Source organism: Aquarana catesbeiana, linkage group LG02, assembly GCF_042186555.1.
Source record: "Aquarana catesbeiana isolate 2022-GZ linkage group LG02, ASM4218655v1, whole genome shotgun sequence".
Lineage (NCBI taxonomy): Eukaryota > Metazoa > Chordata > Amphibia > Anura > Ranidae > Aquarana > Aquarana catesbeiana.
The window spans coordinates 90315954-90328862 of NC_133325.1; the positions used below are offsets into that span (position 1 = coordinate 90315954).

Sequence of the window (12909 nt, forward strand, 5' to 3'; positions counted from 1 at the left end):
TCTTCCTGCACCAGCTGTCACATTTTGAAAGCAGTACACCGGTGCGGGGCTCATCCGTCAGCAAACAGACCTTTAGGGGTTGATTTACTAAAGGCAAATAGACTGTGCACTTTGCAAAGTGCAGTGGCACTCTGATAGTGCAGTTGCTCCAGAGCTTAGTAAATGAGGTAAAGCTTCACTTTGCAAAGAATACCCAATCACATGCAAGGAAAATTTCAAAAACAGTCTTTTTGCTTGCATATGATTGGATGATGGAATTCAGCAGAGCCTTTCCTCATTTACTAAGCTCTGGAGCAACTGCTCTCGCAGAGTGCAGCTGCATATTGCAAAGTGCACAGTATATTTTCCTTTAGTAAATCAACCCCAATGTGTCTGTGGGCAGAAGCTTCTGATGGGGGTGTAAGGAATGAGGATGGGGGCAGCAACAATGTATCCTCCGCTTCCCCTCTACAGGTGCTGTTCTCCCTCCTGCCAGCTTTTAGCTGCTGCAGGGTGAGCCACAAAAGATCAACTCCAGCTATATCCCCCACCTGCTGCACTGATCACTATGGGATTCTCCCCCCTGCGGGTAGGGGTAATTTAATCAAGATGGTGTACTTACCAAAATTCTTGTATTTTTTTGGTAGCTGCCATATTCCCTTACTGAATTCCTTTTTACAAAGGTGAATGGTGTGCTCCCTGGTTTCATTAGTTCAGGTTGAACTCCACGGTTGGCCCTGTCTACGTTGCAGCTGCCCCTTGGTATGGGGGGATTGTCTCTCCCCAATTTCCAGCTTTACTACTGGGCGGCAGTGCTTGTCACTGGCAAGTGGTGGTTTTCACAAGCACGAGACAATCTTGCTGTGACTTTGGAAGCAGCCATTGTGGGCTCATACTCAACGCTTAAACTTGTCTCCAGGGGCCCTAGGGCACACCTGGAAATTACAATTTTAATGCGTACCATTGTGTTGGTTTGGCGTAGAGCTCAGGCAAAGTATCACACTCTGGAATCCTTCTCCCCTCATGCCCCTTTGTGGGGTAACCCTTCTCAACCTCATATGCATAGTAGCCCAGATCCTAGTGTGTGGGTCTGAAGCATATAGTGGCTGAGGGTCACTCGAGGATGTTCCCTGATCGCAAGGCCGCTTTTCATCTGCCTAACTGAATGTTTTTCAGGTACTTGCAGCTTAGGCATGCTTTTGGCCAACAATTCCCCTCTTGGATAACCTTGGAGTTAGACCCCGTTGAGAGACTGTTGACCTCCCAAGTGTTGGATAAGCCCCTCCCCTATCTTGCACTTCTCCATGGCCTATGCAGCCTCATTTTTTCATATGGTATGGTATTATCCCTCCTTACAGTCGTTTTAGTGGTGACTGATGTCAATTCGGTGTGCAACTTCACTCTCAGATTGGATCCCAGGGTTCTACTTCTGAATGTTTTTTGATGATTCTCAAATGAATAGATATGTAAGAGCCCTTGCACACTGGGGCGGGGGGCGGCGTCGGCGGTAAAACGCCGCTATTATTAGCAGCGTTTTTCCGTCGGTATGCGGCCGCTAGCGGGGTGGTTTTACCCCCCCCCGCTAGCGGCCGAGAAAGGGTTAAATACCACCGCAAAGCGCCTCTGCAGGAGCGGTAAAGGAGCGGTATACACACCGCTCCGAAGATGCTGCTAGCAGGACTTTTTTTACCGTCCTGCCAGCGCATCGCTCCAGTGTGCAAGCCCTCGGGGCTTGCACACTGGAATGAAAGTAGCGGCACTTTCGGGGCGGTTTGCAGGCGCTATTATTAGCGCAATAGCGCCTGCAAACCGCCCCAGTGTGCAAGGGCTCTTAAACTTTTTATTTGTTACACTTCCTTTTATGCACTCAGGGAGATTCTTTTATGCTGGAAATCTGCTCAGCCCCCAAATGTTACTTCCTGGCGTTCTGCTGTGAATAGAGTTCTGTCTTTATATAAGTTAACCTATTTCAATCAAAAGTGTCCTAAGAAATTTGTCAAAATTTGGTCCACTTGGATTGATTCACGGGGTGTGGCAGCAGAGCAGATCTCCTGATCCCCCCCCCAGTGTATGCTCTCCTGATCCCCCCCCCCCCCCCCCAGTGTATCAGTGTATGCCCTCCTGATCCCCCCCCAATGTATGCTCTCCTGATCCCCCCCCCCCTGTATCAGTGTATGCCCTCCTGATCCCCCCCCCCCCAGTGTATGCTCACCTGATTCCCCCCCCAGTGTATCAGTGTATGCTCTCCTGATCCCCCCCCCCCCCCGTGTATGCTCTCCTGATCCCCCCCCAGTGTATCAGTGTATGCCCTCCTGATCCCCCCCCCCCCCCAGTGTATGCTCTCCTGATCCCCCCCAGTGTATCAGTGTATGCCCTCCTGATCCCCCCCCCCCAGTGTATGCTCTCCTGATCCCCCCCCCCCCACTGTATCAGTGTATGCTCACCTGATTACCCCCCCCCCCCGGTGTATCAGTGTATGCTCTCCTGATCCCCCCCACCCCTGTGTATGCTCTCCTGATCCCCCCCAGTGTATCAGTGTATGCCCTCCTGATCCCCCCCCCCCAGTGTATGCTCTCCTGACCCCCCCCCCCCCCCACTGTATCAGTGTATGCTCACCTGATTTCCCCCCCCCAGTGTATCAGTGTATGCTCTCCTGATCCCCCCCCCCCCCCCCAGTGTATCAGTGTATGCTCTCCTGATCCCCCCCCCCCAGTGTATCAGTGTATGCTCTCCTGATCCCCCCCCCCCAGTGTATCAGTGTATGCTCTCCTGATCCCCCCCCCACACACACAGTGTATGCTCTCCTGATTGCCCCACCCACAGTGTATGCTCTCCTTCAGTTCCGTAAGCAACACCTTATTTTCTGCCAGTGCCCTTCCCGAGACTAGACTCTGGATTCGCCCCTGCGTGCTTGGTAATTACTGTGTTGGTCCCCCCGCCCTCCTTTTTTCCTTCCTATGTTTCCCCACCCCACCCCTATTTTCCTTCCCCTATTCCTGCCCCATCCTTAAGCTTCCTGTCCGCCCTTTTTTCCTCCCCCTTTCCCCTTCATCATTTCTTTTTTCTCTTACCCTCCTCCCCCCCCCCCCGCGCTCCCCCTATTTTCCTTCCCCTATTCCTGCCCCGTCCTTAAGCTTAAGCTTCCTGGCAGCCCTTTTTTCCTCCTTTCTTTCTCTTAACATCTTCCCCTCCCTTCCCTCTTCTTCCACCCTTCCCCTATGCCTGCCCCATCCTTAAGCTTTCTTAAGGCCCTTTTTTCCCCTCCTCTTTTGCCTCTTCATCCTTTCATCTTTCTCTTACCATCTCACCCCCCCCCCCCCTTCTCGGTATGGTTCCCATCCTCCATCTTCTCCTCCCTCTTCTTTTTTTTTACTCCTCCATCCCTTTTATGTACTCCTCCATCCCTTTATGTACTCCTCCATCCCCTTTATGTACTCCTCCATCCTCTTTCTGTGCTCCTCCTCAACCTTCTTTATGCTCTCTACTGTCCTCTTTGTGTAATTCTCTATCTCCTTTCTGCACTCCTCCTCCATCTCCTTTCTGCAATTCTCCATCCTCTTTATGCACTCCTCGATCTCTTTTCTGTACCCTTCCTCATTCTTCTTTATGCTTTCTGCTGTCCTGTTTGTGTACTCTTCCATCTCCTTTCTATGTGTCTCCTCCTTCTGCTTTCTGTATTTCTCCATCTTCTTTATGTACTCCCCCATCCTTTCCTTTCTGTACTCCTCCACCCACTTTGTGTGCTTCTCCATCCACTTTATGTGACCTTTCTCCCCCTTCTTCCTGCACTCCTCTATCCTCTTTGAGAACTCCTCCATCTCCTCCCTGTGATCCTCCTCCCTTTTCCTTCGGCCCTCCTCAATCATCTTGGAGCACTCCTCCATGTTCTTTCTGTGCTCCTCCTCCCTCTCTGTCCTGTACACCTCCCTCTTGTTTGTGTACTCCTCCGTCCACTTTCTGTGCACCTCCTCTTTATTCTTTCTGTACTCCTCTATAATATTTGAGTACTCCTCCATCTCCTTTCTGAGACCCTCCTCCTTATTCTGTCTGTACTCCTCCAACCTCTTTGTGTAATCCTCCATCTCCTTTCTGTGCTCCTCCTCCCTCCTCATTCGGGACGCCTCCCTCTCCTTTCTCCACTTCTCCCTCCTTTCATTGCTCTCCTCCCTTCTGTTTCTGTCATCCTCCTCTGACTTCATTCTGCGCTGCTCCTCCTTCATCTCTCTGTGTTGCTTCTGTCTCTGGTTTCTGTCCTCCTCCTCTGACTTCTTTCTGTCATCCTCCTCCTTCTTCTTACTGCACAGCTCCAACCATTGATCCAGCCTACTGTTTCTGTCCTCTTCCCTCCTCTTCTTTCTGCCCTTCTCCTCCTCTGACTTCTTTCTGTCATCGTCCTCTCTATTCTTACTGCACTGCTCCAAACATGGATCCGGCCTACTGTTTCTGTCCTCCTCCCTCTTCCTGTTTTCCTTCTCCTTCCTCTTTGTGTACTCCTCCATCTCCTTTCTGTGCTCCTCCTCCCTCCTCTTTCTGGATGCCTCCCTCTCCTTTCTCCACTCCTCCCTCTTCTTACTGTCCTCCTCCTTCCTCTTTCTGTCTTCATCCTCCCTCTTCTTTCTCTCCTCCTCCTCCCTCTTCTTTCTGCACTGCTCCTCCCTCTGTTTTCTGTTTTTCTCCTCCCTCTTCTTTCTACACTGTTCCACCATCTTCTTTCTGTTCTCCTCTTCCCTCTCCTTTCTGCTCTGCTCCTCCTTCTTCTTTCTGTCCTCTTCCCTGCTCTCTAAAAACAGCTCCAGCATTTTCATTCTTTTCTCTATCCTCATCTTTACCCCACAACTCTTCTTTTTCTTTCTGACCTCCTTCTTTATTTCCTTTCTGCGCCATATCCTCTTCTTCTTTCCACCCTCCTGGTTGCTGTCCTCTTCCCTCTTCCTGCTCTCCTCCTCCTCCATCCTTTTCTCCTCCACCTCTCTCTTCATCAACTCCTCTTTCTCTATCATCTGCTCCTCCTCCTTCTTCCTGCGGTCCTCCTCCTTTTTCCTCCTGCTGTCCTCTTCTTCCATCCTTTTCTCCTCCACCTCTCTTTTTTTCAACTCCTCCCCATCTGTCATCTGTTCCTCCTTCCTCTTCCTGCTGTCCTCCTCCTCCTTCTTGCTGTCCCCCTCCTCCATCCTTTTCTCTTCCTCTCTCTTCAGCAACTCCTCCACCTCTGCCATTTGCTCCTCCTCCCTCTTCCTTCTACCCTCCTCCTCTGACTTCTTTCTGTCATCCTCCTCCTTCTTCCTAATGCGCTGTTCCAACCACTGATCCAGCCTACTTTTTCTCTCCCCTTCCCTCTTCTTCTTTCTGTCCTCCTCCTCCTCCTTCCTCTTCCTGCTTTCCTTCTCCTTATTCTTTCTCTTTTTCTCCACCCTCTTTGTGTACTCCTCCATCTCCTTTCTATGCTCCTCCTCCCTCCTCTTTCTGGACTCCTCCCTCTCCTTTCTCCACTCCTCCTTCTTCTTTCTGTTTTCCTCCTCCCACTCCTTTCTGTACTGCTCAATCCTCTTCTTTCTGTTCTCCTCTTCCTTCTCATTTCTGCTCATCTTCTCCCTCTTCTTTATGTTCTTCTCCACCTGCCTCTCCCTGAGCTGCTCCAGCTTTTTCATTCTGTCCCCTATCTTCATCTTTATCCCCTCCTCCTCCTTTATCTTTCTTTTTTCCTTCTTGATTTCCTTTCTGCACCATTTCCTTTTCTTCTTTTTGTCCTCCTCCCCCTTCTTGATATTGTCCTCCTTCTCCATCCTGTTCTCCTCCTCCTTTTTTATCTGCTCCTCCTCCCTCTTCCTGCTGTCCTTCTCCTGCATCCTGTCCTCCTCCATCCCTCTCTTCAACAACTCCTTCTCTTCTGTAATCTGCCCCTCCTCCCTCTTCCTGCTGTCCTCCTCCTGCATCCTGTCCTCCTCCATCCCTCTTTTCAACAACTCCTCCTCCTCTGTCATCTGCCCCTCCTCCCTCTTCCTGCTGTCCCCCTCCTCTATCCTGTTCTCCCCCACCTCTGTCTTCATCAACTGATCCTCGTCTGTAATCTGCTCCTCCTCCATTCTGTTCTCTACCCCTCCCTTTATCAACTCCTTCTCCTCCTCCATCATCTGCTCCTCCTCTCTCTTCATCAACTCCTCTACCTCTGTCATCTGCTCCTCCTCTCTCATCAACTCCTCTACCTCTGTCATCTGCTCCTCCTCTCTCATCAACTCCTCTACTTCTGTCATCTGCTCCTCCTCTCTCATCAACTCCTCTACCCCTGTCATCTGCTCCTCCTCTGTATTTTTCTCCTCTACCTCTCTCTTCATCAACTCCTCCTCCTCTGTCATCTGCTCCTCCTCTGTATTTTTCTCCTCTACCTCTCTCTTCATCAACTCCTCCTCCTCTGTCATCTGCTCCTCCTCCCTCTCCCTACTTTCCTCCTCCTCCATCCTGTTCTCCACCAACTCCTCCTCCTCTGTCATCTGCTCCTCCTCCCTCTCCCTACTTTCCTCCTCCTCCATCCTGTTCTCCACCAACTCCTCCTCCCCTGTCATCTGCTCCTCCTCCCTCTCCCTACTTTCCTCCTCCCCCATCCTGTTCTCCACCAACTCCTCCTCCGTTATCTGCTCCTCCTCCCACTCCCTACTTTCCTCCTCCTCCATCCTGTTCTCCACCAACTCCTCCTCCTCTGTCATCTGTTCCTCCTCCCTCTCCCTACTTTCCTCCTCCTCCATCCTGTTCTCCACCAACTCCTCCTCCTCTGTCACCTGCTCCTCCTCTTGGAAAGCAAGTATTTCAACCTATAAAGGAAAAAAAAAGGTGGTAAGTGAAAAGTCCAAAATTTAAAATGGAACTCTACATAAAACTTAGCTAGTTACTAAATAAATAAATATTACAATGTTATGTAGTCACATATGTAGCACCCTCCTAGCAAAGGTCCTGGCAAATTTAGCTTCAGCTCATTCTGTAATGAAGGGAGCAGTAATTGTTTGTTTTGTTCAGGGTCTCACAGACAGTGTTAATTTTGGCAGCAAATTTCAATTTAATTTTAGTCTTAGGACTAAAATGGCATTTTACTTTTAGTCCCATTTTAGTCTTCTGCAGTTGTTTTAGTCGTAGTCGACTAAATCTTCGGTACATTTTAATCGACTAAAATGTCCTACGTTTTAGTCGACTAAAGTCTCCAGTACATTTTAGTCGTCTAAAACCTAATGGGTGTAATTAAATTGTAATGCATTAGTTAACATTTCTCTACAATTTCCAAACTCATTATATACCGCTGGAGTGAAAAATCTAATATGTTATTTATTATGGTATTGAGGTATGAACATGCACTACAGACCAGTGTTAATTTTAAGTCATTTTTAAATAGAAACATTAAAGTTTCTATTTAGCTTTAGTCTTAGTTGTTTTAGTTTTAGTCTTATTTTAGTCGAATAAAATAATATTCATTTAGACGACTAAAATGTTTTAGTCGTTTTACTCGACAAAATTAACACTGTTCACAGGTTGGGAATTTGTTTCCCCTGACTCTAAATGAAGCTTCAAGAGCTTACGGCGGGAGATTCAAATCAATTAGCCAAAAACCAGCCAGCCAGTCAGGCGGGGCACTCAGTGATCAGTATGTAATGGCGGGGCACTCAGTGATCAGTATGTAATGGCGTACAGAGGGTAGGGGTTTAGGGGTGCGCTACCTACAGAGGGCAGGGATTCAGGGTGCGCTACCTACAGAGGGCAGGGATTCGGGGGTGCGCTACCTACAGAGGGCAGGGATTCAGGGGTGTGCTAGTACAGAGGGCAGGGATTCAGGGGTGCGCTACCTACAGAGGGCAGGGATTCAAGGGTGCGCTACCTACAAAGGGCAGGGATTCAGGGGTGCGCTACCTACAGAGGGCAGGGATTCAGGGGTGCGCTACCTACAGAGGGCAGGGGTGCGCTACCTACAGAGGGCAGGGATTCAGGGGTGCGCTACCTACAGAGGGCAGGGATTCAGGGGTGAGCTAACTACAGAGGGCAGGGATTCAGGGGTGCGCTACCTACAGAGGGCAGGGATTCCGGGGTGCGCTACCTATAGAGGGCAGGGATTCAGGGGTGCGCTACAGAGTGCAGTGATTCAGGGGTGCGCTACGTACAGAGTGCAGGGGTGTGCTACGTACAGAGGGCAGGGATTCAGGGGTGCACTATGTAGAGAGGGCAGGGATTCCGGGGTGCGCTATGTAGAGAGGGCAGGGATTCCGGGGTGCGCTATGTACAGAGGGCAGGGATTCATGGGTGCGCTATCTACAGAGGGCAGGGATTCAGGGGTGTGCTATGTACAGAGAGCAGGGATTCAGGGGTGCACTATGTAGAGAGAGTAGGGATTCCGGGGTGCGCTATGTACAGAGAGCAGGGATTCAGGGGTGCGCTACGTACAGAGGGCAGGGATTCATGGGTGCGCTATCTACAGAGGGCAGGGATTCAGGGGTGTGCTATGTACAGAGAGCAGGGATTCAGGGGTGTGCTATGTACAGAGAGCAGGGATTCAGGGGTGCGCTATGTACAGAGAGCAGGGATTCAGGGGTGCGCTATGTACAGAGGGCAGGGATTCAGGGGTGCGCTACGTACAGAGGGCAGGGATTCAGGGGTGCTCTGTGCCCAATGTGCAACATCTAATTTCCACCCCTCCTCCTGGGTTCTGAGCTCTGCCCCCATCCCCCAACCTCTAAACACATCTTTCTACAAACCTCCACAGCCCTCCTACCCCCTCCCCCCTTCCACAGCAAACCTCACATCTGTACTCTCTCCTACCGCTACAAGTCCTCAAAATCTGCTAGATGTAAATGAGAACACACAGCCACCGGAGCCGTCAGGTACATCTGCCACTGACTGGTTATGCCAGATGGATAGCGCATGCGCTCGGCTACACACACAGCCGGTGTTCTGTCAAGAAGTGCCCCCCCATCGAATAGTGCCCGGGAAGTACTGCGCATGCGCAGGACGGAGCCGCACTTCAGCTGCTTTGCCGATCAGCTGGAGTGACGTGACCAGGGAGCAAGCGCACATCGTAGGAGGCATCTCTCTATGGGGATACCATTTCATGGCCACAATTGGAACCTATACAAACAGGGGTTGGACCGTAGTTCTCACATTGTGCCTCGCAGTGTGCTGATGGTCCGGTTTTGTCTGTGTTGGAGGGCAGGTTTTCTGTGTTGAACAGCCGATTTTGCCTGTGTGAAAGGGCGGCTTGCAACACAGACAAAACCAGCCCTTCAACACAGCCACTAGCCGCCCTCCAGCAGCAGCCATGTGAGAACTACAGTCTCCCCCGACAATTGTATAGGTTAAAATTGTGCGTGTGAAATGGTATCTCCCATCGAGAGATACGTCTGACGATGTGTGCTTGTTCCCTGGTTACGTCAGCACAGCGGATCGGGATATCAGCTGTTGTGCTGTTCCGTCCTGCGCACGCGCAGTACATGCCGGGCACGATTCTATGGGGGGGGGCACTTCTCGACAGAACACCCGCGCCGCTGGGGAGACTGAGGGGAGCGCAGGAGTGCATGTTTACTCCTGCTGCCAAGGAGACCTGTGTGACAGCGGAAAGCAGCTGGTTAGAACAGGAGGTGGCGGGCGGCGGGCGCTGCGCAGGTCACATTACAAGGCCCGGCGTTGTGTTTGCCACCTGTGCCCTCCACTGTTTATTGGAGCCAATGTGAATGGAGTGTTTGTGTGGACGGACAGCCTCTCTACTTATTTGGTGGGAAGTGGTTCTAATCAGCGCCCCCTGCGGGGTTAATGCGACACGTCTTATAAAAAGGTAAATAAAAAACAAATACTTACTGGAAAATAGTAATTCCAAAGAGCCGCCGCCAAGTCTCTCACTACAACCAGTAACAATAACAACAGCATTTTTGCGATTTGTATTTTTCCCTTGGGATGAAAATCTCCGAAAACGATAAAAGTATCTCAGAAACGATCAACGATCTGCAAAGAGAAGAAAAAAAAAACAGGATTAGTTTATTGTCTTATTACTTAAAGTGGTTGTAAATCTCAGACATGAAATGTGAACACGGCAAATGTTTCCATGGTGATTACTTCTTGTCCCTCTCCAAAGTGTCATTTCTCTCTTGTTCCTCTGTTATCAGTATAAATTAAATCTGACATGTTTTCCTGACACCAGAGATAAAATGGTGACAGGGAGGAGAGCTCAGCACACAGCCTGTGTATTCACAGCTCAGCTCTGCATGGTGTGTGGGGGAGGGGTGATTGTCCCTTCAATCAGTTCTCACACACTATACAATGTACAAGATCTCTAACTGCAGCTCCCCTCCCCCGCTCTGTTCTCCTGAGAGGTGAAGATGGATTTTATGGAAATTGTGGACTTTGATCAGATTTACAACCACTTTATATATCACACAGAATATCTACAACTGAGGTCAATGGGAGTCTCATTATACTGAACACATCTACTGATTGGGGGGATTCACTAAGGGCCAGTTCACACCACATGTGGTTTTTTTCTGCATCAAAAACGCATGGAAAGTAGGGTATATGGTTTTCAATGGCATAGTTCACACCAGTGCTTGCCGTTCCAGTGCGTTCCAGAAAAAAAAAAAAAGTAGAACATGCTGCATTTTTTTCTGCACTGGACTGTACTGGAACGCTGTAAAACGCATCAAAAATGCACTGCAACACACTTGTCCTTATAAAAAGCACTGGACTGCATCAAAAACGCACCAATAATGCATCAAAAACGCGCATGCAGAAAAGCACCTGGAACACATCCAGACTATGGTGTGACCCCAATACTGGAGCGGACAGAATCTGGATCAGATCTACAGATCAGCCAATCAGCATCCAGATTCAGCTTGTTTGGTGAAGCTGTGAAAATGAAATGATTGGTGTAAACAGCTGCTCCAGTCTTAGTAAATCCCCCTCATTGTATATAATATCCATCTAAGAATCCATCCATCAATCATCTTATATTAAAAAAAAAAAATCAGTAAACACCATTAACCCCTTCCCGCCGACCGTTGTTTACAGCGGGCGATCGGCTACCCGTATATAACAACCGATGCGGCTAAAAGCCGCTCGGTTGTTATACCGGAGGAGCGGGAGTGGACACCCCCCCCCTCCCGCCGCCTCCCGCCGCTGTTACCGGGCCTCCCGTGCGATCGGGAGGCCCGGTGTCCGTTCCGCTGCCTTCGGCGGCTGGGGGCGGACTGGAACGAAGCTGCGAGCGGCTTCGTTCCAGCCTTCTTGCTGTAAACGCAGAAGCGACGTCATGACGTCACTTCCCGTTTACTCGGCTGCCAATGGCGCCGAATTTAAAAAAGTACATAGTATTCAGAATCGCCGTTTTCGGCGATCTGAATACTTTGAAGTGTAAAGGAGGGATGGGGGGGTCTTTTAGACCCCCCATCCCTCCATAAAGAGTACCTGTCACCACATATTACTGTCACAAGGGATGTTTACATTGCTTGTTACAGCAATAAAAGTAAAAAAAAAAAAAAAATTTTAAACACAATTTATAAAGTACAAAAATAAATAAAATAAATAAAAAAAAAAAAAAAATTTTTTAAAGTGCCCCTGTCCCCGCGAGCTCGCGCAGCGAAGAAAACGCATACGGAAGTCGCGCCCGCATATGTAAACGGTGTTCAAACCACACATGTGAGGTATCGCCGCGATTGTCAGAGCGAGAGCAATAATTCTAGCCCTAGACCTCCTCTGTAGCTCAAACCTGGTAACCGTAAAAATTTTTTAAAGCGTCGCCTATGGAAATTCAAAGGTACCGTAGTTCGTCGCCATTCCACGAGTGCGTGCAATTATAAAGGGTGACATGTTTGGTATCTATTTACTCGGCGTAACATCATCTTTCACATTATACAAAAAAATTGGGGTAACTTTACTGTTTGGATTTTTTAAAATTCATGAAAGTGTCACTTTTCCAAAAATTTGCGTTTAAAACACCGCTGCACAAATACCGTGTGATAAAAAATATTGCAACAATCGTCATTTTATTCTCTAGATTCTCTGCTAAAAAATATATATATAATGTTTGGGGGTTCTAAGTAATTTTCTAGCAAAAAATATGGATTTTAACTTGTAAACACCAAATTTCAAAAATAGGCTTAGTCATGAAAGGGTTAATAATAATGTAGGAGGATTAAATAATATGGATGGACTTTGTTTTACATCAAATGACACTAATAGGAGAATATAATAAAGGGGAGAATGAGGAGAGATGGGAAATAAGACCTACCTGTACACGAGATCAATCCAAATGGTACTGAGAACTCCCTGCAGCTGTCTTAAGTGTGTGCTGTTGCTACTCTGACATCACAGTAGGCGGAGCTTAAGACGGCCGTCACGTGACAGGAAGTAAGGATTAAGTGAGCCTTTGCCACTAGTGGCTAGTTCCCATCCTGCAGCTTAACCTTGTGATGTCACAGGAAACATGTGACCAGGAAGCAGGAAATCGAGGGCGGGAACGTGAAATTAATAGGAGGCTGCAAGCAGAGTAGAGAGAGCACACGTTTTCACCCTGAAGGTCTCCCCCTTCCTATCCATCTTCTTTTATATTATATCTTCTCTGTTCATTTCTCTCTTTATATCTGTATATCTCTCTCTGTATACCTCTCCACCTCTCTCTGTATACCTCTCCACCTCTCTCTGTATACCTCTCTCTGTATACCTCTCCACCTCTCTCTGTATACCTCTCCACCTCTCTCTGTATACCTCTCCACCTCTCTCTGTATACCTCTCCACCTCTCTCTGTATACCTCTCCACCTCTCTCTGTATACCTCTCTCTGTATACCTCTCCACCTCTCTCTGTATACCTCTCTCTGTATACCTCTCCACCTCTCTCTGTATACCTCTCCACCTCTCTCTGTATACCTCTCTCTGTATACCCCTCCACCTCTCTCTGTATACCTCTCCACCTC

At 48.8% G+C, this 12909-nt stretch overlaps 1 protein-coding gene across 1 annotated transcript; it reads right to left on the minus strand.

Annotated features, from left to right (window-relative positions):
* Nucleotides 1–3089: 3089 nt before the first annotated feature.
* LOC141127034 (uncharacterized) lies at nt 3090–12421 on the minus strand. The gene is made up of 3 exons (XM_073613159.1): nt 12227–12421; nt 9805–9948; nt 3090–6785 (listed from the first exon to the last, which is right to left on the minus strand). Exons 2-3 carry the CDS (start codon nt 9871–9873, stop codon nt 3366–3368), a joined length of 3489 nt encoding a protein of 1162 aa, XP_073469260.1. The 5' UTR covers nt 9874–9948; nt 12227–12421; the 3' UTR covers nt 3090–3365.
* Between the last annotated feature and the right edge of the window lie 488 nt (nt 12422–12909).

Bases quoted from the DNA above. Each gene is read 5' to 3' on its own strand.
- LOC141127034 (XM_073613159.1), bottom strand. From the start codon at position 9,873: ATGCTGTTGTTATTGTTACTGGTTGTAGTGAGAGACTTGGCGGCGGCT. The intron at 6,786-9,804 runs GTAAGTATTTGT...TTTCCTTTATAG, and splicing joins TTTGGAATTACTATTTTCCA to GTTGAAATACTTGCTTTCCA.